The sequence below is a fragment of the Trematomus bernacchii genome, unplaced genomic scaffold (assembly GCF_902827165.1).
Source record: "Trematomus bernacchii unplaced genomic scaffold, fTreBer1.1, whole genome shotgun sequence".
Taxonomy (NCBI): domain Eukaryota; kingdom Metazoa; phylum Chordata; class Actinopteri; order Perciformes; family Nototheniidae; genus Trematomus; species Trematomus bernacchii.
In genome coordinates, this window is record NW_022987720.1 from 18,278,469 (window position 1) to 18,303,556 (window position 25,088).

A 25,088-nucleotide genomic window follows, 5' to 3' on the forward strand; every position below is an offset into this window, starting at 1 on the left:
CTCCTATTTATGCTTCCTTTATCCTCTGCATGTCTTGTAGCTGCTGTGTGTGGTTTAGGGCAACTGCACTCCCTAAACTCTAATCCTGAGGAAGTGTTTGATGTAGCGGTACGTCTCCAATATAGCATTCTTACTGCCTACTGTAATATAATCTGCTCAACATCTGGTCTGACGCAATGGTCCCTTTAACTGTCAGGGAAGATCAAAACCCAGAGACACACATGCACTTGATGAAGCTGAGAATAAGGGAATGAAACCTCTTTTTTAAAATATTTGACTGAATAAATACGAAACGGTGTAAATATACAGCCCCTGAGAGATTCCCTCACAACACAACTGCTGACATATCCCTAATTCAAATAAGCTGCTGTATGATTTACTGCATCAGTTCAATCAGTTTGACATTAATCTACCCCTGATGCGTCTAGATAATTTATGTGGCAATGATCTAAATGCTGATGGAGGAAAGATATATATTATTTCGACAGATTAAGCAGACATATGCAACTGTACTCCAAATAAGCATAGAAATATCAATCACCAAAGAACATTTTGATCCATTTGTTATTTTGTTTTAACCCACACAAGGCAAAGGATAGCTTTTACTTAACTGATCTGAAATGAATTTTGTCACAAGAATTTCTACTCTGATCCACTCCAGATCAGCTCGTATTTCCATTAAAAAGATGGATAATGCTCTTGCATCCTGTGCTGATGTGTACAGTCAGTATTGATATATTGTGAAAAGAGTCGAGCAAATCATGGCTAGAAAGGAATCTGACTGGGCAATGGTCCCTGCCATCTGCACCAAGTTTAATCCCACAGAGCAAAAATACTTCACTGCCTGCTGTCAATAGGATAAATATCATCCATGTATCTTCAGTGCTGACAATATTACAGAATGAGTTGGATTTCATTCAAAGTGTGGGAACTGAATGCCCTTTGAATCCTTTCACCCCAAACGATTTATAAACAGTGTAACAGGATTTGTGAGATTTGTTAAAGACATACTCAACTGGTAATCCATTCTCTCAGCAAGTAACAATAAATTGAGATTTAGTCAAAAAATAATTGTCCTTTCAGTATATCTACAATATATGCTAGTAATTGTTTATGTTTTGATTGCCAATTCTCATTGATTTTCTTCTACAATATATTAAAATGTGTAAAAGCAGAGAGAAATGTGTGCAGATTAACCACGCAGTGTATACTTATCAATCAATCAAAGCTTATTTATACTGTAGCCCAATTTTACAGATTTTACATTTATCTCAGGGGGGTTTAGAGTTTATACAGAACACGAAAACGACACCCATTAATGTTGAATAGGTTGGGTAGATAATGTTGGACAATAACCCATAGTTTTGATTGTACATTTTCATGAATAACTGTAAAACAGTTCAACTACAGCTGTCAGATACATGTTATAGAATAGCATATTTGCCTAAGATATCGAATGAACTAGAAGCATACAGTACCATCAAATGTAGTATTACAAATATCTAGAGCAAATGGACATAGTTTTCCACCGGTGTATCTGTAAATCATTGATTACAGGTGATATATGGCTATGGACAATCTTGCACTAATGTACATTTCCAAAGATATTGAAGTGACTGTTATTTTGTATTTATTGTTGTGGTTTTTTTTTTATCTTAATGTGTGCACATGTACAAATGTGTCTGTTGATTGTGTATATATAGGATATACATATTTTATACATATCTTTATACATATTTGTATTTTTATATTCAGGATTGTGGGAAACGGTATTTTGATCTCTCTGTCTGTACACACAAACTGAAAGATTGACATTAAAGTTGACTTTGACTTTGATATGTATCTGCAGACCCACCAACATACACATTATTCTGAAAATCTCAAGAAGGCAAAACTCTTGTAAGCTCCTTGGGTGTAAAGTTTTACAAACTATCCACTAAGTTATCTGGAAGCTCAGATTGTTTTTCAGTTTTTGCACATTTATATGGAAACAGCAGCACTGATGTCCAGCTTTATTAGCCTTCGAGCCCCATCTGTCAGGCTCCCTCTGCAGCAGCTGACCTCCTTCCAGCTCTGTGCAGCTCGTCCAGCACAGCCAGAGGAAAGAATGACAGCAGCTGACCTGTAGAGCCAGATAGTGAGATAACCAGGCCTCCCAATTTCTGTTTTTTAACTCACTTCAGATTTTCTCTTGCTGCTTGTTATTGAGTCACAGTAGCATATAATTTCAAAACGACTTTATCCGAGGATGGTTGAACTGTATCTGCACTTATATTCAAAGACTGATGCAATACAGAAGGTGTACCACAAGGATGTTTACCTTGATGTGTCTTAGTGAGTCACGTGACTGCAGGTATCTAAGGGTAAAGCAGAGGACAAATCTGTGCTGTAGGCAGTTGTTACCTCATTTTACTTGTGAAAAATTATCCTTTTGCTGCTGTTTCTTTTTATTGTTTTTAAAGATCTCCCCTCATATAGATGTATGTTATGTATCTGCCATGAGACCTTGTGTAGTTGACAGTTGGCCTGATTGCCTTCAGTTACTCTAAGACGTTCATTGGCTTGTAGTGGTCACAGTGAGTAACTGTAACATTACATTTGTGATTAACAGCATTTTAATTATCAGTATAAATGGTTTCAAAATCAGCATGTGCAAATGATTATTAAAATGATTATCAGAAATTAATCACATTTACATCAGTACTGACAATAGCTGTTTTAAATAGCCTGAATCACTTTCTCTCATAAAAGAAAGGAGCTGTTTAAAAGCAAAACTGCAGCCATGAGCTGTGCTGAGAAAAGTTTAATCTTACTCGTAATAGCACATTTCTGTTTTGGTATAGCTTTCTGCTGTTTTTCTTTCCTTTTGATTGAATGCAGAACAATCTGGGTTCTTTTCACTCTGCTGAGCTATTTAGTGGAACTCTACACATTCATTAATATGCTTTTGTAATGAAGCATTTAAACAGAAAACCTTTGACCAAATTTGCGCACATGAGAAAAAGAAGGAATATATGAATGGTTAGAAAAATAAATGTAATTAATCAATCTAGAGCTGCACTTTAGTGGTATTAATGGTTGCAAAGTTGGTTAAAATGTGTAAATGCAAAGACAATAACATTCTTTGCTCGCAGTTCTTAAATATGATTCATTCAAGTGTGTGTTTCGTTTGTTTATGCTAATTCTTAGTGGGTTTTTTTTATCTACATTGCAGATCTACATTTTTTACATTTTTCTATCAGCTTCTGAATGTATTTGATACATCCAGAAGCTGATAGAAAAATGTAAAAATTACATAACACCTTGCCATTTGTGTGGTTTGTGTGAGTAAACATCAAAAGTCTCTTGTTCTGGACCCACTCGTGTGTGTGTGAGTCCCTCACATGCTTTGATAACCGTCTAATCCCCTCACTGTGACTCTCACATGATGAAGAAATCCCACAGCTAGCAGCCAGAGGCTAAACACTGCATGGTTTCTCCACCTCAGCTCACATGCTCCTCTGTTCCTACTGTAGTGAATTCTCCCCCAAATGCTCAACTTTAGCTTGTGTCATTCTGACCAGCTAAAAGCACAGGGAGAATCATCTCTAACATGAGGAGATATTTGGGGCTAAAAAGGATTTTTTTGCCGTGGTCGAGGAGGGACACCACGCAGAATGAGTCCAGTCCACTAATACCAAAGGTAAGGAGTCACTTACGTTAGTTCCTTTCTGAATATTGAGTACCTTGATATGTAGATAAAGGCTTGAGGCTGCATTATCCTCAACAAAAATGGTATTATATTTATTTGCCTGTTTGTTCAAAGGCAAGCTCTGCAAAAGAGGACGACGAGGAGCGTGACAATGTTGGACCAGACAATCGACAGGACGACAGCCGTGTATTAATAAGCAACCAACCCCACTACAGATATTCTTTTACGGACTATTTCCTCAAATATTTCCTGTTCCTATGTAATCTGGTGTTCACAGTTCTGGGTCTGGTGGTTCTTGGCCTGGGGATGTGGGGCCTCATCAGCAAAGAGTCGTTTGCTCAGGAGAAGATCGGCAGTATCGGCACTGACCCAATGCTGATTCTTGTGTCTCTCGGCTTTGTGCTGACCCTGCTCTGCTTGTCAGGCTGTTTGGGCGCCTTGAGAGAGAACTGCTCATTACTGAAGCTGTTCTCTGCCACGGTGCTGGCACTCATCACAGCCCAGGTGCTGGCTGGCATTGTCGCCTACAGTCTACAAGATCAGGTCGGAAGCTATCTGCGCTCAGGGATGTTAGCTGCCATGGTGCACTACCAGGATGACCTGGATCTGAGGTTCATCGCGGACGAGATTCAGACAAATCTTCAATGCTGTGGGGCAGATAACTACCATGACTGGGAACTCAACATGTGAGTAGAGGGTGACTAACTTGGGGAAACAAGTTCATTAGGAGTATGTCATGAACTTTTTTGTCCTGATGTTGGTATGCTTTGAAAATAATTGGACATTTTGACTTTTCCTCAGATATTACAACTGCTCAGCTCCAGGAGTGCTGGCCTGTGGCGTCCCTGCGACATGCTGTGTGGATCCTTTGGAGAATGGCACAGTGTGGAACTCTCAGTGTGGTTTAGGAGCCCAGCTGCTGGATGAGTTCAGTGCTCAGAGTGTGATCTTCCTGGGCGGCTGTCTGGGGGGAATGTCGCGCTGGATTGAGCAGCACGAGGGCCTGATAGGCACAGTTGGAATAGTTGTAATAGGAGTCCAGATTCTGACTCTGTTTATCTCTACACGACTGTTAGAAAGTATCCAGTGGCATAAAATGTACATGTAATATGATAACTGTATTGTGTGCTTTTTTTATGTGTCCTGCTTTTGGATCTCCACTTTGTTTCTCATTTGTAGTAAATATACTCTATCCCCGAAACCACTGGTTCCGAAATGTGAGTGTCGGGACCCCAACAACGGGTTGCAAAGCTTCACAGAGAGGCCTTCTTGATTTCAATAGTTGTCAGACAACTTTAGAGGAACTTCACCCCAAATTCCTCCTGTGGGGATTGTCCACAGTATTGAGTATGTAAGTCGCTTTGGATAAAAGCGTCTAACAAGTGACATGTAATGTAATGTCTCAGGATTTCATTTACTGTTGTTGTGAAAACTAAATTATACAGTTATTTATCAAGTTGAAATACATTTTAAGATATACACTTAAAGATATCACAGGATAAGGGAACGGTAAGACTTGAACACAAGCTGCTATATTTACAGAAGGTTCCCTCTCTGCTAAACAGCCATGTACTGCATTAGAAAAGTACACATTTAAAACCTGTTTACCTCTGCAATTCTTTTGTGCTAATCTATCTTGCTGCATACGACCAAAAATGCCAAACTATTCCAAACTATTGTGGTGAATTCACAGGAACAGCACAACATTCAATGAAACCCAATCATGTCATGCTGACAAAACAGCATTGTTTATTATTACATTTAGATGGAGGCAAAGAAATACATTTAAAAAATGCACTTTTTTAAATCCAAGCTTTGTAGTGAGACACATTCAGCATCAGAAATTAAAATGGCAGTTTAAGAGTCTAAAAATAAAATATACTTTAACATAAAAAAACACTTAGGCGGAGAACAGTATCTTAAATATGTAGACATCTTTAACACGTTCATTTAGTTTGTGGTTTACATTAAAACAGCTAATTTGATGATCTAGATGGGTAAATATATAAGAAATAAATTCTCAATGAAGAGACTATACCATATTGAGCCAGTTCCTGTAGGTCAAGATGGCTGTATGCTTCCCATGGGCAGATTATGGTGAAATCTAAGGAAGGACAAATCGCGAGTCAGCAAAATTAAGTGACGTGTGATTTGTGTGTACTTTTCGGTGATGCAGGGGCCAAACAAGGATGCTCATGCTTTCCAGTGCCAAGCCTTTAATTCCTGGGATCTCTACTCCAAAGCTGGGAGGGAAAAAATCACAAGTTTAATTGTGGGGAGTTTTACAAAAGAAACACTTTTTAGATAGTGCTAGTGAAAATGCACTGTAGGCCTATACCCAATGACGCTTACCCTCTGCTCTTTGGGCTAGGCTGCCATTCTTCAATTCAGGATTGTCCACTTTCAAATTCATACTTTTGTTGTTTGAGCCAAGTGTCATCATAATGATTAAAGGCATGAACATATCAAGTTGAAATACATTCAAGACATACATCCCCTTCCACAGCTCTGTATTTAGCTGTGCCATTAGAGAAACTGATATAAAATGAACATTATACTGTGCTTACAAACACACTTATTATCGGTAGGAACACAGACTTGTGTACAGACGATGAAGATTTATGTAATCCCACAACTGTCTCCATGATACCTTTGGGTTTAACAGCAGCTTCATAATCACATTACTGTGAGGACATGCTGAATTTGCAACTTAATACAATGCTCTGTCGTAAATTCTACCTTTACAAATTATATAATGTTCAGGTTTTTGAGTCGTCAGAAATCCTTTGATATGTTTAATACCGAGGTCATAATTAAAGGGGATTTACATTAAGCTGACTTTAACATCTTAAAAGGTGTTTCCTAAATGTTGTATGTGGTAATCCACATACTTTATACTGAAAACCATGTATAAACTCAGGAGTGCTTATGCTGCTGGAAAACAAGGCTCCCTGTTTGCCACGTTTGATCAATGCTCAGGGACAAAATGCTAAATGAGCTACAACGTGCAGAACAAACAGCTGACTGCTTCAACTAATGATATTTGATCATCATAATTTACAGTTGGTTAATGGTTGTTCTTGATTAATGGAATCTATCAAATATAAAACTATAAGTAGGTAGGCCTATACGCTATCATAATCCCCAAAACCCAAAGGTGACATCTAGAGAGCACCTCAGGGCATTTGCTTAAATACTGTACTAAAGTGAGTCTGAGCTAAGTATTACTTACTTAAGTGTTTTCATTTTATGCTAAGTTATAGTAGCGGTCTTTGTAGTATTATGTGGACAAAATAGAACAACGACGCCATCTAGTGCTGACAGACTGAATCCAGCTGACATATTAACCAGGATGACTTTTCCCGCAAAGATCGTTTATTTGTTAGTGCTTGCCTCCAAGATAAATGTATTTCACTAGGCTGGAATGAGTTGTCGTATCTGTTAAATTGATGTGGAAATGTCCGGTGTCTTTTTGTATTTTTTTCGTAACCTCAACACAGTTTCATAAGTAATTTAACGACATTTAAGAAAATCCATCATACAGGCAAAACGTCAGGTATCGGTGTAGGTGAAAAAAAGAAATGGAATGTGCTCCTCTGTGAAAACAAAACCTAAAAAAAACAACAGCAAAACCTCAATAACAGTGAAAGGAACATATCAATTCACGGGAGGGAAGCGTTTTTATATTTTTCGTATTGCAGAGAAGGAAACGACCAAGGTATCGGGAAAAGTGTATGGAGTGGGAGCTCTTTTACTTCCTGTCGCCTGAAGTCGAGGTTCGTAGGTTAAAGGTTAACACACGCTCTTCCACACGTGTTATTGTTTTGTGAAGATACTTCGTAATGCTTTGAAACAAAGTGCATTATCATGGGGAAAAATAAGAAGAACACAACTAACGAGTCAGGAAAGCAAGTGGGAAAGGCCGAAAAACATTCAAGGTAACGTAAAAATGGCTGTTGTGTTACAGAAACAATGCTAGCTAGCTACATTAGCTAGCTGTCTACGAGATTCAACTTGTCAACATCATTCTCGTATTCATTTGAGGACACGTACCTGCGTTGTGTATGGCTTGCAGATGTTAACTTTTATTCGTTTCTTTTCCTACATGATACCCTGGACTGTAACATGTTATAACAGTGATAATAAGCTCAAACGAGATGGCAAACCTAAGAAAATCAAACGAGACCACATCGAGCACATCCCCTTTAAGCTCCGGGAGATCATGAAAAACAAGCAGATAATGAAAACGGGGAAATTGAAGGTCAAAAAGCCCAAAGAGAGTGAGTTACAAGCTTCATATTCTGTTATACATACGTTAACATTACTCATATTTATAACTAGTGAACAATGTATTTTGGTTTTTTTCCATCTTTCTTTTGCACATTTCTGCACACATGTCTGCACAGCCCTCCACTTTTATATATAATACATAGTAGTTTACCATATGTGTTCATATATTCATTTTCCTAAGTAATTTAGCTTTTAAGGTTCTTTTGTATATTTAAATATAAATGTTCTCAATGCTAAATAGTTTCTTTTTATTTTCGTTATATTTTTGACCATTTACAACTTATTTTCTTAGATTGTTTGTTTTTTGTTTTTTTTATTCTTTAACTTTTTACATTTTTAATGCTATTTTATTTCTATTTCTGAAATATTTTGGACTGTTTATTTCTTGTGTCTTAATTTCTCTTATGTACATTACCTTGTGTTTTTTTATGCTGCTGCAACACAAACATTTCCCGAATTGGGATCAATAAAGTACCTACCTACCAATCTATCTATCTATCTATCTATCTTGCACCACCAGACACCAAAGGAAATTCCTTGTATGTGTAACTGTACCTGGCAATACACTTGATTCTGATTCTGATCTACCCTAAAGGTAAACCAGAGGATCCCAAAAGTGGAGACATACCTGTCCCACATTTCAAGAGGGGGAAGTGCGAGAGTGTGAAAGCCTATGTGCGGCGCATGGAGACTGAGACCAAACATGTCCTCTTCCTCACCAAGAACCAAGTCGAAAGAAAGCCTGAGCTGGCTGCCAACAAACAAGAGAGGCCTGCGGACGGGGGCAAGTCTGAGAAAAAGAAGGAGTGAGTACACTTTGATTTGTAATAAGTTAAGTAGATGATATATATTGTCTGTGCTGATATTGGACATTAAATAATGAAGGGTAAAGCCAACTGAGTTGATTAAACCCTATCCTCCTTGAGGTTATGTCTTCTTTGATTTTGTGTATCTAATATTTCAAGTGCAACACAAATGCACCCCTGGCTCAACATACTTATGTATTTTGTTCCAGTTTTATTTACTGTACAAGTGTAATATATTTGCATTATCTAAGTTCAAATTCAACTGAAATGAAAATGTTAACAGTAAATTGCAATGAAATGGACCTACTCTGCATTTAAAAGTGATTTTAATTCATGAGTGATACATGTCTAATGTATGTGATCTTCTGTGCTGTCTTTGCTCCAGACATGATACGGTCAGATTACAGAGGCTACAGAACAGAAAGTTGGATAAACAAGTGGACAGGATGGAAAAAGAGATGTTCGTTGGTAAGAATAATCTGGGGGAGCGGTTTATCTTCTGTAATTCCCAACAAGCATGCACTGACCCAGTATGAGGTGCATTCAACATCATCAGGATCCACATCTGCAGTTTGACTGGGTTTTTAGTGGCGTGTTTCCTAAAAACCTGTTGCTTTAGATTCTGCATGTTGATCAGAAAAGTTTATTGTACCTAAGTTTTTCAGTAATATCTTGCTAAGACAGAAGGATATATTCTCAAGCGTGTCAGTCAGTCACTTTGAGGTCAGACATTTTGAATTTGCTGAATTGTCCTATAGTCATTTTGGGAAAGTCAAGACACCGGCAATATTCCACTCTGCTGGAAAGGAAGCATCCTATTTTGGAAGTTTTGTATGGATAACTAATTATTTACTTTTTTAAATCAAACTTAAAGGGAACAGATTTTTTTTTTAAGCGCACTTTAAACGATTACCACTCTTTACAGACTTTACCCAGCTCTACTAAGCTTTAAATTGTCTATTTTTAATCATTGTTTCAATTTTGTAGCCAACAATTCTTCTCGCACTAATGTTGTGCCTTGATTTGTTTATAGCCATGACAATTACTAAGGCATGTCAGTGCTGTGTTTTACAACTTATTCGAAAAGAAACATCCATTAATGCTGGTTTTATTAGAATTGTCAAAGCAGAACATTGTATATTGATATTAATGAAAGCTTTATTTTGTAGATCATGTTCCCTTTGGGGAGGTTTCTATGTGCCCGCCATCTTTCAGCGCCAAACCCAGGAAAGCTCCTATCAAACCTCAGGTAACCCACTTTGCAGTTATTACATGGCCTTATGCACAATTTACATTTGTATTCATACATTTTTATCTGCTTTTTGTAGGGTGTTTTGTTCACAGGAAACCCTTTTTCTTTCATAGTTTCTGATGTTGTCATTTGCACAATCTTCATTTGTATGTGTTTTAAATATGATGTACATTTGTATTTAAAATGATCATTAGTAAACATTATTCTTGTACTGCTTTTACTATTTTCTATTTAGCTACTTTACATTCACCCTACATTTGCATCACACCTGTGCACAATGCATCACTGCTCTCTTCTCTGGTGGCTAGACTATGCTTTGCTGCTGGGTGCTTTATTTTAAATATAGATATATATATATTTTGTTTTTATTCTTTATTCCTGTGTGTATCATTGTTTTGTATGTGTTGTTAAAGTCTCTATATATTTACATGTAATGTCAGGGATCTTTATGTGTTTTGTATGTGTTGTCAAAGTCTCTGGATATATTTATATGTCATGTCGGGATCTTTATGGTTGAGTAAGATGTTGACTGCGTTTATTTCTCCTCTACCAACATCATTCCAGAAGGCACCAAAGCAGCTGCTCCTCAACTCTCTCCTCGGCCACACGGCGGCCACAACGGGCAAGCCCTCCATGGCCCGACAGCGAATCATGGAGGAGGAGCGGGTGCGAGCAGTGGAGGCCTACCGTCTTCTTAAGAAACAGAGACAGCAGCAGTTTAAGGACAGGGATGCCAATCTGGAAAAACTCAGGAACCCGAAGTGATGTTTCATGTCAAAGATTTTAAAAGACCCTGACTTCAGTCAGCCGTGAATCTCAGAGACTGAAAATCAGCAGACCGTATGTGTTATGTAGCTCACCACAGTGTAGCTACAGTAACTGTCAGGGAAACAAGCACACATTTGCATCTGCTGCCCACAGCAGGAGGTAAGTAGTGATCAACGCTCAACTGCCTCTTTCAGTGTCCTATATTTAGCTAAAAAAAGAACCAGATTTTCAGATTGTTAATGTCTGTATAATTTCCTATAAAAAGGACAAGCTGATAAAACCTAATTACATCCAGTAAGGTGACTTTTCTTGATTTCCACCACTGTTAGTAACTGACAGATGTCCAGCTGTTTCACCCTGTTTTAGTATTTGCATATGAAGTAAGCCTCTATGACATCATGTGTAGCGTTGGTGGACCATAAAATAGTTTGGATAATGCCCAGGTAAAGATAAACCTCCAGTGGTTTGCTGTGGTCCCACTAGATGTCAGGCTTCCTGCAGGAAGCTGGTATTGTTTGAATAGAGAGCTGACCAAACATGCATAATGAAAGGTTTTGTAACTCCAAGGGTTTTGACTTATGAGATGGATAAGTAAATCACATCAGCCTTTGTAAATGTAGATCAATTATTAGAGCCTAGCATAGCCATTTACATTTGTATCCCGTAAAAGGTTTACCCCCCCCCCCCAATGAACAGGCCTTTGTCTGAAACAGTGGACTCTGGGACTAGCTGTGCGTATAGTGAGATGTGTGTTTAACAACTTCATCTTTCAAAGCATCCTAGATCTAAAAGAGCGATAGTGACCTACAGAATAGTATCACCAGATGGTAGTGGTTGTTATTACTGAAGCCCTGTTGTGTGCTCTGTTGGTTCATAGTCGTTGCAGTTTGATCAGCTTTTTATCCTCCGTCTGTGTTTGTCCACAGAGGGTTGTCACAGTGACAAGAAAAGGCATTAAGTGGGGGCAGCTGTTACTGATAGGTGGTGCTGACTCCCTTGAGCTGAGCTCAAACACCATCGATCATGTGCTCACCTGCGTCCATGTGCACACGACAGCTTTTCATATTATCAAGTGCTTTGCAGTTGCTGCCTGTCAGAGAAAGATGCTGTTGGGTTTTAGCTCGAGTCAATGCTCGGGAATAAGTCAAGAGTTATGTGTGGGTTTATTTAACGTCCTGTAGAGGTACAGCTTACCAGTAACCCCTTTTTATGAGATGAGTTGGACAAGCTGTAGGACAAGATTCTAGAGTAAACCAGGTCAGTGTAGTCAAATGTTGAAAATGCAAAGGAAACACTATCAAATGTCTGAAAGGTATTTGGATACATTTGGGTAAATTTTTCTTGCAGAGTTCACCTTCAGGTGGACATCACTGCATGTTTTAGCAGCTCTTTGCATCTGTTCTATATCTGTGTGTAGGGGTTCGTAGCGGGCAGACAGGAGGCGTTGCATAGTAATATCTGTTTGTGTTCTGTTGTACATCTTTGACCGTCTGATTTCCAGTTTGTGAGCAATCTCCTTCCTGAGCAAGTGTATCATGGCTGCTGACAGAACAGAATGGTGGGAGTAATTGGGAGAGAGCCTTCTCAGCTGCTGCTGCTAGGCAGCCACAGCTCACTCTGGAGCTCTTAAAGTGTGTGCGTGTGTGTGTGACATAATTGTTCATCTCTGTCTAGAAAAAAACAACTCATCTTAGGTCAAAGCAGTTGTCCATGTTAATTTGTCCCTTGACGATTTGTTGATGCTCACAGTGTGTTTATTTGCAGCAGGCAGTCCTATACAAAGAGGCTCCTTTCGCCAGTTCTGCTGTCGGAGAGTGTCGTTTTTGTAAAATGCTCCATCAAATGTAATTGAAATGCTTTACAAGTGCATCCACACTTGTAAAGCATCACATGGAATTATTGTCTTTACTGTTTGTTAGTGTGTCATTTCCACAATAACACTACCAGTACCATAACCTCCAACATCAAAGTGTGATAACCAATCCCTGCACAGAGCCCTGGGTAAAGCTGTTAAAGCTTATCAACAAACACATGCAAATAACTTCTGTACATGGTGATCTTTTTGACATTTCCTGTTACATTATCCAACCTCCTCGTAAATGTTTATCCTGTTATGAAAGGATCCAACAGCTACAAAGTATGTAAGTTACCATAAACAGGTTTAATAAGTTTACATACAATTATAGTTTTATAAATCCAACTACAAAATCAAATTGCTTTCAGAGGATATGTTACGCAACTTAATTTCACAATTAAACAAAGTATGTTTCGCAACAGATTACCACATTCCAGTCAGATTTATGAAACGGGGAAAGCATTAGTTTATAGTGCAAACACAATGGAAACATTCAGTGTTACATTATAACCCCTATAAACTATAAACTATCTACACTCAATCCTTGCTTATCATTAACCAACCATCATTAATCTGTCAGTTGTCATCAAAAGATACATTTCACTTTGGGATTTGGACTTCAAAGAAATGTAAAAGAAAAGTAGCCAGAATGTTTTCGTATCTCTTTCAGCTAGAAGGCAATTGCTTCTCTGTACAGAAACATGCATGCCACTCTTTCTCTTGATTGTGTTTTGGAGTAAAGATACAAGTGAGCAAAGTTTTGGTTGACAGTGAAAGGTTCTAAGGCACAAGATACAAAAAAACCTGAAGGCTCCTGGTACAACCTCCAGACAAAAAAAAACAGATCTATGAGAGGAGCTGGGTCACATAACTGCAAATTCCATATTGCTACAGGGATGACTTTTTTTTTTAAGGCTATCCCAGAAGTAAGCATCGCCCTGGTTAATGGTTTTCAATCATTTTTGGGATTGTCGCAGAAAAGACGAGCTGTGACTAACAAAACGTACTGATACCTTCACGTTTTGTTTAGCAAGGTAACCATTGACTTTTAAGACGAGGGAATTCATTTCCAGGTTTAAGGACTCATTCCAGCAGCACTCTAATGATGGGTATTCATCACAGTGTAATTGCTTCAAGCCTTTTACTAAGGAAGAGAAAGTAAGATACATCTGATACAAGGAATCCTGAGGAGAGAACAAAGTGTAGATTTCCCAGCAGTAACTTCTGAGCGTGTAGGTGCACTGCCATGGATTCACGCTGACGTCATGTGGCAGTCCTTAAGATGGCAAGGAATCAGCTGAACATGGCAGAGAGCTTCCACCTCCCCGATTCAGAGAGGGGGCTCTGGCTCGAGGCATCATCGTGCCTTGGTCCATCTATAGAAACAGATAATGGATCATTTCAGCACACGTGACAAAGAAAGTCTAGTGGTGTAAATATTGTCGATTGACTCACCTTAGTCAGACCCTTGGCAATCAGGGCAATTTCAGTAGGCTGGTACACACAACTTCGTAGCTGACCATTATAAGCACCATATGGAGACACTGGTTTTGTGGGTACTGTTAAAAAAAAGAAAGATGGATGAGGATATAAATATAAGAGTTTGTTGTGATGGTCTTCTAGTCCATTACTTAATAGTTTTAGACTTAATGATCTCCACATTAAAACATGTCAAATACTTTTAAGACATTGTTTAAACATTACGGTCTCTGAAGCAACACACATCACTCAAACTGGCCAGCTAATTTAGGATAAATGGGAAGCCTTGCACACATTTGATATTGTAAAACCTTAAATGCACACTCTAGTTTAAATATGTGAGTGTGTCATGCTCGAACAGTTTTCCTTATGTTGACTAACCCTATACTCTTCCTATCTAGTTTCTGTTTGGCTCATGCTCTGCGAGCAGTATTGAACCTCATCTGAGCAGTGTTTAGTATGGTGATGTATAAAAAGTAGTAAATGATTGTATGCCAATGTAAGACCTCCAAGCTATGCAAATACATGACATTTTAAAGAATATGTAACTTATGTTGGTGTGCCTCGTAATGTTGGCCAATGACACAACCCTCAATAAGTAGGATTAGACTTTTGTCCTAAAAATGGGGGTATGCTTCCTGAATGGCACTTTTTTTATTTGATCCTATAAGTAGTTTTCTATTTGCAGTGGCAAACACTAACACATGTCAGCGGGCCTGAAGTCTCATGCATGTCAATGCAAGAGAAAACGAGGCATGTCACAATACAGCTTTTATATCAATAAAACATTTGCATGGAAGGCCATAACCACCCTTTAGCAACACATTTGACAGCTACAGTACACAGCAAAACTATTGCTGCCCTTAGCTGTTCTTGTGAAATAGGAATTACAACATTACAATTAATTGCGTCTTTTCCTCTGTTACTAGAGGCAGTAGCAGATTAACACTTTTTACCATTTTCTACACGGTTGCGCTTTATTATGTTAATTATTTACTTGTGTTTGGTTGTATAACTGCTGCAAGCTGAAGAAAGGGGGCTGCCCTTATGTGCAAGTTTAAACCATTTAATTGGATTGCTGTCTTGATGTTTATTTAGTTTTTTGAAAGATTCTGCCCCCTTTCAAATGTATTGGACTAATGGCGTCCATAATGTGTCATGCTTTACCTGCTGGAGGCTCGTCCATTGTGAAGGCTTTATTCTCCATGTACACATTCTGGTGGGGTGTCTCCGGCTCTTTCAGGATGTTGTCATAAACCAGGCTTCTGGCAGGATAAACATGATCTCCATCGACTGGCAGCTCCTGGTCTGGGTCCTCCTGGGTCAGTAGGCAGATTTCTGGGATGGCATAGAGGAAAAGGAACACCCATGCATTTGACACTACAGCTATGGCCAGAGTAGGATCATCCCAGCTGGGATTCCCGACGACCCTGTTCCCATGGATGTACATGACAATCCAAGTTACCCAGATGGCCAAGGTGAAGATCCCGGTGACTAGGATGAAGGCTCCGTCTCGGCGCCACTGCTTGTGCTTGTGTGTCAGTGAGGGCACGGCCATCAGCACCGCAGCTATCACCAGAACCATCACATAGACAAGTGCGCTCACAAAGTCCTGGTTAGCAATGTTACAGGACACATCAGGGGTCATGACACCTCCAGGTCCAGGTGGGCTCCTCAAAACAGTGATGATAAGCCACTCAGTGTTGATTATGACCTCGACCATCCACAGACCCAGGGCTCCCAGGCATAACATCCAGCTCCTGGGACCCCTGTCGCTACGCTTCAACAGGGCGAGCCATAACCCATGCATCACCAGGCAGGCTAGACAGCCTGAAAACAGCACTCCAAAGAGAAACCTCCGTGCAGCACAGTTGATGGAGTACTGACCCACAATAAAGGCAAAAGTGAGTCCAAAGAGTCCCAAAGTGAAGACTAGAATGCCGGCCTGAAGGGCCACCATACCCTTCCTCTTGTCTGTCACAAACGGTATGCTGGCCATGAGGATGACCAAGAGAATGAAAGAAGTCACTATACCAGCAGCAGCAACAGCCTCCACCACGACCCCCCACACTGTGGTCAGGTCACACAGGTTGTAATATATGGAGCTGATACTTGAGCCACATCCCTTTGGAGCACTGGTCGGTTCCATGGCTTTAATGTTCAAAAGGTGCTGCAACAGAATAAATATTAAACATGCAAACGTTTATATTTGTGATATGCAAAACAGTTATTCATTGCAGTTCAATGGAATTCATAGGCTAGTATTTGCATCCATGATTAGTATGGAAAGACAAACTACTGACTTTCATACATCCATCAAAACAAATTGTTCCCATTAATATTACTATGCCATGGCGCAGTAAAGGTTCTTGACTATACTGAGCCAGTTGTGGTAGTCTTACTTGTATACCTAATTGCGGACTACTTAAATTAATTAATTTGAGTCTCTGGAGAATCCTAAAATATACAGAAAATAGTTTTTCATAACATGTTCTCAGTCTAGCTTTCCAATTTTCAGCAGTATCATTTTAACATTATAGGCGCAATGTATTTCAGAAAACTATGAAAATAGCGTAAAACTGATCGAAGGACAGTGTCAGGTTATACCGCTCATTTCCAAATGTAGTGATTTAGTCTTAACGCTTAACACAGGCCATTAAGTGCACTATACTCCCGTGAATATGATAAATAAAGCATATCAAATCAAGTTTTATTTATATAGCACATTTATAAACGATTTTTGGTCGAGCCAAAGTGCTGGTATCAATTGAATTATCACAATTAACTCATGGAAAGTTAACAGTCTGAACAATGTTCACGTTTAAATATTTTTTTAAATGGCGCAATTAAAATGCTACAATTATTTTTGATAACATAATCATATTCGGTAACACAATTTGGAAGTATTGGATGAGGCGGATATTGCTATCAGTCAGGGGCTTCTTACCTGGACTGAAGACAGAGAGCAGTTCCTCTCGAGCTGCAGGGAAGAATAACCAAATCCGAAAAAAAATAGTTTTTCCCCTCGGGTGTTTTCAGGCTCTTGGGAGATGTTACAACCAATTTCGTAGCGTTTAAATGTTCACTTCATGGATCCACGTTTCTTTCCGGTAAGAATCATGGACAGTCCTCAACCTGCCCACTCCTTCTGAATTGTTATTGAACCATGTTATAATGAACTCACCGGCAGAGTCAGCGGCATTAGAGTAGTTGTAAGGTAGGTTATTATTGAATACACTCTGCTCAAACTATGACTGTTCGTCCAGCCTCTTTGGTGCTTGCAGCTTTGCATATTCTGTGAGATTAGCACCAGGCCTACTTATTTTATTTCAGGCAGTTTACACCCAAACAAAGGGACCACTCATCTCTCAAGTGAGACATTTCCACCTGTATACAGCATGTTCGACATGGTCTGAGCTGTGACCTGTTTGACACACTTTGATTTCAATGATTAATAATGTATTATCATTCGTTTGGTAATTAGATCAGTTATATGATTGGTTTCCTTTGAATTCATCATCTATAGCACATAAAGCTGCAGCAGCCTATACTTTCAGTTGTATAGAGGGAATAGGCCCACATACAGCTGTTCAATAAAACAAAAATGTTAATATAAATACAGTCAATAAAAATCAATGAAGAAAAATAGGCACAAGAGATGAAACTGACAATATAAAAACACAATGTAGTAACCTTTACAACCAAGCCTATAACATTGTTCCACATAAACAGCTAAATAAAATAAAAAACTTGATTTTAGTTTAGAAATACTAAATAAGCCACCAGTCTCATATCCAGAGGCAGTGAGTTCCACATGGGCATAAAAACACAAGGTACTCTCCCTGGTTATTTTATGGGATGTCAGTTAGGCTACAGTATTACTTTAAACATAAATCATGCATATTGAGAAATCTCTACTTGACTGTACTTTCCCTTTTTAAGGATACACTTCAGTATCATCAGATGGGAGGCTGAGCCTACAGTTTTGCAGAGCCACCTGGTGGAAAATATGTTTACAGGACAGATGGACTCCTGCTACATCTCAATTCAGAGAGCACAACAAATCAGCTTCGGTTAGTGAACTTTTTTAGGCCATTCCACTTAATAACCAGATAAGAACGGACCGTGACCGATGACATTGAAATCAAATTAAGAAAAAGCCCTGTAATGTGAAGCTCTGGGAGTCTGAGAGAATCATACTCTTTGGTATTGTGCCTATACTGAATGATTCAGTATTGGTTGCTCTTGTCTGTCATATTGTAATCACCAAAGGCAACCCACAGTACTTTTTATATATATTTTTTACATTTATTCTGTCTTATTTTAACTGTTTGCTTGTTCTCCCCAACTTTTCAGATATTAAACTTCACAAAACTTCACTCATCGTGTCTTCCTCATTCCTGCAGTTGTGAAAAACAGTGACCACACAGAAATAGGCCTAATAATAAGAGTGCAGTTTGGCATATACAATGACATTTTTTATATGAATTAGACCAAACGGGATTTTGTGAAATGTGTGTTTGTATCAGAAGCCATATGTGTCACATTTTGAAGACCCGGTTATTTAGTGCACCCCCTCCGTGATCAGCACAAGAGTAAGGTCACAGAGGACACCTTACTAAAACACTCTCTGGCATTTAGCCTGTACTAAACGTACTGTTTATACTGCATGATGGAGCCCCCTGTGGTGCATCGATCCCTCAATGGATCCCGTCCCGAGGGGTTCTCTCACAGACCCGGCAGCTCATCAATCCATGCCTTTGCATAGCATGTTCTTAATAGCATCTGATCAAAGGAGAAAGCAATGTGACCCTCATGAAGGGCATGCCCTTTTCAGAAGCACACAATAATAGAGCTTTGGATTGATTCTGTTTTTATTGTGTAGCTTAACAACAGTTGCCTAATTGTGTATATAGCTTTACTTTGTGCTCTAAACTGATCTAAGCCCAATAAATGTGTGTGTTTACATACAAATTACAATTCTGTTGTCACCTACCACTGTGGCAGGTCACTGAATATTTCTATGAGGAACTGCAAAGTGTCTCTGCTAACTCTGAAATCTATTTAGAGGACTTTAGAATTGTGAAGACTGAGTCAGTGGTGTAAGGGAGTTGAATGACATATATCATAATTAATTGAATTACTTACTATTTGTATTCAGGATTTCTTTAAAAAATAGAATTCCTTACAGTATATAAGGGAAGATACAGTATGTGGTGGCAGGTGAGCTGAAAATTGGCCCTACCATAGCCAACATTTACTTTGTATAGGTGACAGGCACTGATTTAATTTCCCTATATATGTAGACAGAGAAAGAGATATAGAGAGATGATGTTCAGCAATGTGTTCAGTATCACATCCCTAAAGACTCACAGCATTCATATACATCTCATGAATCTTCTTTTATGTTTATCTGTATTGTGTTCCTGAAAGTAAAACAGGAGATGCCACCATACAAATAATATGATGCTTTGTCTTTTTGTTTAGTGTGGTTTCTTGCAGCAGGCTTCATTATGGCACCTCAGCAGCAGCGCTCTCCTCTGAGAACCTGTCAGGTTATTCATAGCAGTGGCTCAGGTTGGGGTCTAGGACGTCTCTTCTGCATTTTTACTGCAGCCTGCCAGCCCCCGGGGCATCAACACAACCTAATTCACTCTGGAACAATTGCTCTTCTTGTCTGTCTCTATGCAGTGGGCATGGTAGATTTGGAGCTATTTTAAACACATCTGTCACATTGCAGCATGTTAGTATACATATTGTGATTGGACTAATGGCCTAGTCAGATAAAGATTTTTTTAAAACAAATATCAGATCCATACTAAGCTCTTCTTTTTGAGAAGGTTTTAACCAGGATCTCAGTATTGACCCTTCTCTAAATGACAGATCAATGCTAACTGAGGGATAGATCACGGCTTATACAAATGGCTCTGGCTACATCTTTATGAGCCCTGATGACCAGGGGGTCTGTTGTTGTCAATGCTGCCATTTTACAGTGAAACTTTTGTTGTACTGTATTTTGCTAGGATGTGTAGTTCTCTCATGTCATTTGGCTCACTTTCAGTAGCATTTCATATTGATTATCATCACTCTGAGGTTAGTATGTTCCCTGTAAGCAGCAGACAGTTAGCTGCATATCCAGCTGGAATTTGAATCTAAATAAACCCATTGGCCTTTTTAACATTTGTAATGCAGACACTGTACACTGAATTTTTTTTTGGACTATATAAATGGCAGTTGATTTCGACAAACAGTCATTGCCTTAAATTGATGATCAGATCCAGCACCAAGTATATCCCTCTCATTAGCGAGATTAAAATGCCATCACAGGAATAATTGCTCTTTGCTGAAAAAAAGTCCAGCTAAATGGATGACTGACTGCAGCTCGTCACACATAAATTACCTTTGACAGGCTCAGTGGCAACCTACTGTAATTGACAAATTATACGACCCTGATTATAGCTACTTAGAAGTCATAAACAACATTTTGCAGTCCAGAGATTTGGGGCATCCTGAGTGCCATTAAAACATGAAACTGAGTTGATATTGATTGTTAATAGTGGCCTAACCTCCCTGACTTTTAGACAAAAATAAATAAATGAAAACCATTAAGCTGAGTTTTTGGCTGGCCCTGTTCCACTGATCAATGCCATGTAACATCCAAAAAGGAGATTTTCAAAATCAAAGCTGTCGCTATAGCAACGCCCCTGCCAGATTCCACCAATCAATGGAGTCTGTGGGGTTGTGAGATGCGCCAGGGAAAGGCCAGCGTCCTACATAAAGAGTGCGGGACAGGGAGCCGGGCGGCACACTCGGGGCAACACACTTTTCTGCACTCACACGACAAAGGCACAGCAGCAAGAAGAAAAGTCAGGAGAAGAGTGGCACAGGGTAAAGAAGAGTAGGGGAAAGGAAAAAGAGAGGAAGAGTAACTGAGAAGATATGGTGCGCTCCTGTGGACAAGGGATCCCTGCCTGGGTCGCTGTGGGCACCCTGGTCTTCTTAATCCACTCTGTCACAGTCAGAGGAGGTAAGATAAGAAATAACATGAGTACTTCCAATTGTTTGCTTTTCCAGAGTTATATCAACTTCGCATCCTTTTTTTAGTGCCTTACAGTTTAAGAGAAGCTGTTTTGTTCTATTTCAGTTCAGCTTCCCCCATATTGTCAGTGGGTAGTAGGGCACGGCATGAATAGTGGCTTGTGCTCAGCCTCAGGGCAGGGGTAGAGTATTATTTATCTAGTCTACTTATTCTGTCCTCAGCTCTGTCTGTGCAGAGAAAGAAAGACAAGTCCATTTGCTGCCTGGCTTTGTGCCGGCTCAGTAAAACGGTACAGTATAAGCTCCGAGGTGATGCTTTTCTTGCCTCCTGATGAAGATCAGACTTTACCGATTTTGACCAAAGCTATTGAAGGCCACATTTCTGTGCTGTCAGATAAGATTTCATTTGAGATTCCTCATGGGCACAGACTCATTTCATCTTATATTTAGGAACTGTGTATTTTTATTTTTAGCTTCAGTGAAAAGGACACAGCCTTTATTCATAACTTGTTTGTCCTTTTTGAATTTTTCTCTCAGATATTTGAAAAATCTGAAATAAAAAAACTGTTTCCCTAGGTGTGATTAATTAATTGTTCCAATTGGATGTGGTGTGCCATAATCATTTATAAAAACACCCCCCCTCACCATGCTCAGCTGGCTCATGGTGCTGGCTGCCTAATTGGAAGAAGGTTAACTTTGAAGTAGGGGCGCTTGATTGTGGTAGAGATATGGGAGACCTTCCAGGGAGCCAATGTGCTCCCCCTGTGGCTTATTAAACCCCCAGTTGCAGGCCGACTGGCGGCTGTGGCAGAATGGAAACAGCAGCTTGTCACTCTCAGTCTTTTCATGTGTGATTCTCCAGTAGGGGCTTCTTGTACTTGCGCATAAGAGGGCCCATAGAAGCAGCAATCTGCAATGGCACTGCAAACTCAAGATTATTTTCTGAGCACCTATAGTGCCGGATGTTTTCTGACTCAGTCACTTGGCTTGTTCTCATCAATTGAAACCAGAAAAATAGATGGACGTGCAAATCTGTCTTTTCCCAGATACATATTTTCAGTTGTGGTTTTGTCGATGTGTTACGGAGTGCTTGCTGTCTCAAATCTGATTTAAGCTGTTGATCATGAACTCGGCTGTGAATTCTTGAAATGCAAAGTCAGGCTGATGCAAATTACATTTAACAAAATAAGAAATAATGCAGGTGCTAATGATTGAAAACAATCTTGTACTTTCAGAAAACATTTTTATATTCTTTTTAATGCTAATACATCAGATTTCCTCTGGCTTTGAATATTCATGGTTGTTTTCCTGTTAAGTGCTGCTAGTCCATCATCTTGCACTTTATTTCCACAGCTGCCCTGAAGCAGGAGGTACCATTGGACAGTGGGGCCACGGTGCTGAATCACTCCATGAGTATGGTGCAGCGAATGGAGAGCCTGCTGGCCCTAGGGAACAGCAGTGATGTCACTCTCCGGGTGCAGACCATCAACACGGACGAGGTGAAGGTGATCCAGGCCCACAGCCTGGTTCTCACGCTGCAGAGTGTGGTGTTTGAGGAACTGCTGCTTAGTCGCAACAACAGCTATTTGCTTTTGAGGGAAACGCCTGATTGTGCAGCTGTCTTTGACAAGTTTATCAGGTGAGGGTGAGGTGTAATCATTTGTTCAGATTTCATTAGGTTTAATTAGGTTAAACTTATTAAAACCATTATATAATCTGTGCAGCTACTTGTAGATGCTTTAACAATGTAAAGTGTTGATCTTCACTCACCATTTTGTCTCTCCGTTGGAGAAGTGAGATACTCCATCTTGTGAAATATTCTAAAATTACACCTGCTGTTTGAGGCTCACAGTTGAAAACGGAAAGTGTGGGTTTATTCAGTGACTCAGATGTGAGAAGGGAAACAAAGATGTATTCCTTATTGAAAGATATACTATTTTTAGTCTTTCAAAAATATCTGTTGATGACTATTGCAGCTTTGTTTTTCTCTTCTAGGTATCTGTACTGCGGTGACATCTCAGTGCGGCTAGATCAGGCTGTTTCTCTGCATAAGCTGGCCAGCAAGTATCGAGTGTGGGGCCTTCAACAGGGTCTAACCCAGTTTATGACCCAACATCTGTCTAGTGATTCACCCACAGGCCATGTGATTGGCTGGTACAACTATGCATTACAAATGGGGGACATGGTCCTGCGGGACAGCTGCCTGCAGTATCTGTCCTGGAACCTGTCCTCTGTGTTTCAGAGCGCAGAATGGAGCTCCATAAGTGAAGACCTGCTCTTTTCCTTGCTCCAGCGCTCTGACCTCATTCTGCAGAGTGAGCTGGAGCTCTACGAGGCCCTGGAGGCCTGGATCAGCCAGAACCAGCCTGTCAGTTCAACAGTGGAAAGTGCCCTAAAGGCTGTTCGATACGGCATGATCCCCCCTCATCACCTATTCCGTCTTCAGAAGCAATCCCCCCTCATGCAGAAGCATTACGAGTCTATCCGAGATCTACTCTACTTAGCTTTCCAATTTCACTCCGCCTCACCTATCCAACTGGCAAAGTTCTTTGATGTTAACTGCAGTATTTTCACTCCCCGTAACTACCTGTCCACATCCTGGGGTTCCCCTTGGGTTATCAATAATCCCACCCGTGATGACCGCAGTTTCAGCTTCCAGACCCAGCTCGGGCCCAGCGGCCATGACTCCAGTAAGCGAGTGACCTGGAACGCCCTCTTCTCCCCTCGCTGGCTCCCACTCAGTGCCAGGTCAACCTACACTGAGCTGGGTGCCATGCAGCCTACACGCACAGATGGTGGTCGACCTCGCATTATTGTAACACCAGCCACTTCCAGCCCAGACTTTGCTGGTGTTAGTTTCCAAAAGACGGTGATCGTGATGGCAAGACAACAAGGAAAAATTGTGGTTCGCCACGTCTACAACTTCCACCAGAGCACTGAGGAGGCTGGGGATTTCCTGATGGATGCTGACCTGCAGCGCCGTGCATCAGAGTACCTGATTGATAGCTCCCTCTATCTGCACATTGTAATAAAACCTCTCTACCATACCCTCCTTGTTGCCAGGAAATAAAAGCAGTGATGTGTGTGGCCTTACCATACGTTAGCCACCATTCACCCACACAATCACATGCACATATTCCAAAGTAAACTCATATCACAGCACATGTTTATGCATCAGGTCTGTGACATCTATATTTGGTGAGAAGGTTTTTTTTTGTAACATACAAAACTATTACAGCTTAACTATCACAATAACAATAGTGGTTTTCAGTATTTCATGCATACTAAGAAAAAAACATTTAATGTACTGTATTTGTTCAAAGTATTGTAGTCCAGCAGTTGTTTCCCTTGAATTACTTAAATCCACGTGATGGTTAATGTTTTTTCATAGGTACTAGAGAGGTTTTGCTTTAAAATAAGATGTATTGCTTTTATTTTTTCTCATTCGACTTCTCAGCAACCAAATATAGATTTTAGTTAAATGCACTTATCCTATGACATACCCTTATATAGCCTACTTTCCATACCAAAATGTGTTGATTAAACTTAAATCCCTCTATTGGTGTTCCTTTACTGTAGTTGACTATAGCAAGACAGTGAGTTCTTTAGTATTCTATTGTTTTTTTATTACCTATTGATACATAATGCATTTTGTCTTACTTTTAATAAACTGCACCAGTATTTGATGTTCATCCTCCAAAAAATAAAATAAAAACAATTTAAAAAGAGTATTTCTGTGTTGAGTGGTTTGCCCTTCAAATATAAAATCTACGAGATCGTAGTTAGTGTCATATTTGTTGGTAAATTAATACTGGTATTGTTGGAGAAAAATCTCGCTTTATTTACAGAGAAAGTGCTCACACAATATAAACTACTTATCCCATGATGCTTAGCACGAAACAGGAAATA

General features: G+C 39.6%; 4 protein-coding genes across 4 annotated transcripts; 3 read left to right on the forward strand and 1 right to left on the reverse strand.

Moving 5' to 3' along the window:
• Positions 1–3,592: 3,592 nt before the first annotated feature.
• LOC117493229 (tetraspanin-10) lies at positions 3,593–4,799 on the forward strand. The gene is made up of 3 exons (XM_034143684.1): positions 3,593–3,682; positions 3,806–4,377; positions 4,493–4,799. The coding sequence occupies exons 1-3, from the start codon at positions 3,593–3,595 to the stop codon at positions 4,797–4,799; spliced, it is 969 nt and encodes a 322-aa protein (XP_033999575.1).
• A 2,646-nt stretch (positions 4,800–7,445) lies between these two features.
• ccdc137 (coiled-coil domain containing 137) lies at positions 7,446–11,105 on the forward strand. Its single transcript, XM_034143598.1, has 6 exons — positions 7,446–7,629; positions 7,829–7,971; positions 8,577–8,787; positions 9,173–9,255; positions 9,957–10,036; positions 10,604–11,105. The coding sequence occupies exons 1-6, from the start codon at positions 7,559–7,561 to the stop codon at positions 10,802–10,804; spliced, it is 789 nt and encodes a 262-aa protein (XP_033999489.1). The 5' UTR covers positions 7,446–7,558; the 3' UTR covers positions 10,805–11,105.
• Positions 11,106–12,953: 1,848 nt separating this feature from the next.
• On the reverse strand, positions 12,954–17,489 carry LOC117493167 (G-protein coupled receptor family C group 5 member C-like). Its single transcript, XM_034143596.1, has 4 exons — positions 17,089–17,489; positions 15,309–16,311; positions 14,118–14,221; positions 12,954–14,038 (listed from the first exon to the last, which is right to left on the reverse strand). The coding sequence occupies exons 2-4, from the start codon at positions 16,288–16,290 to the stop codon at positions 13,940–13,942; spliced, it is 1,185 nt and encodes a 394-aa protein (XP_033999487.1). The 5' UTR covers positions 16,291–16,311; positions 17,089–17,489; the 3' UTR covers positions 12,954–13,939.
• A 3,464-nt stretch (positions 17,490–20,953) lies between these two features.
• On the forward strand, positions 20,954–24,907 carry btbd17b (BTB (POZ) domain containing 17b). The gene is made up of 3 exons (XM_034142520.1): positions 20,954–21,168; positions 22,533–22,818; positions 23,175–24,907. Exons 1-3 carry the CDS (start codon positions 21,081–21,083, stop codon positions 24,247–24,249), a joined length of 1,449 nt encoding a protein of 482 aa, XP_033998411.1. The 5' UTR covers positions 20,954–21,080; the 3' UTR covers positions 24,250–24,907.
• Positions 24,908–25,088: the final 181 nt, after the last annotated feature.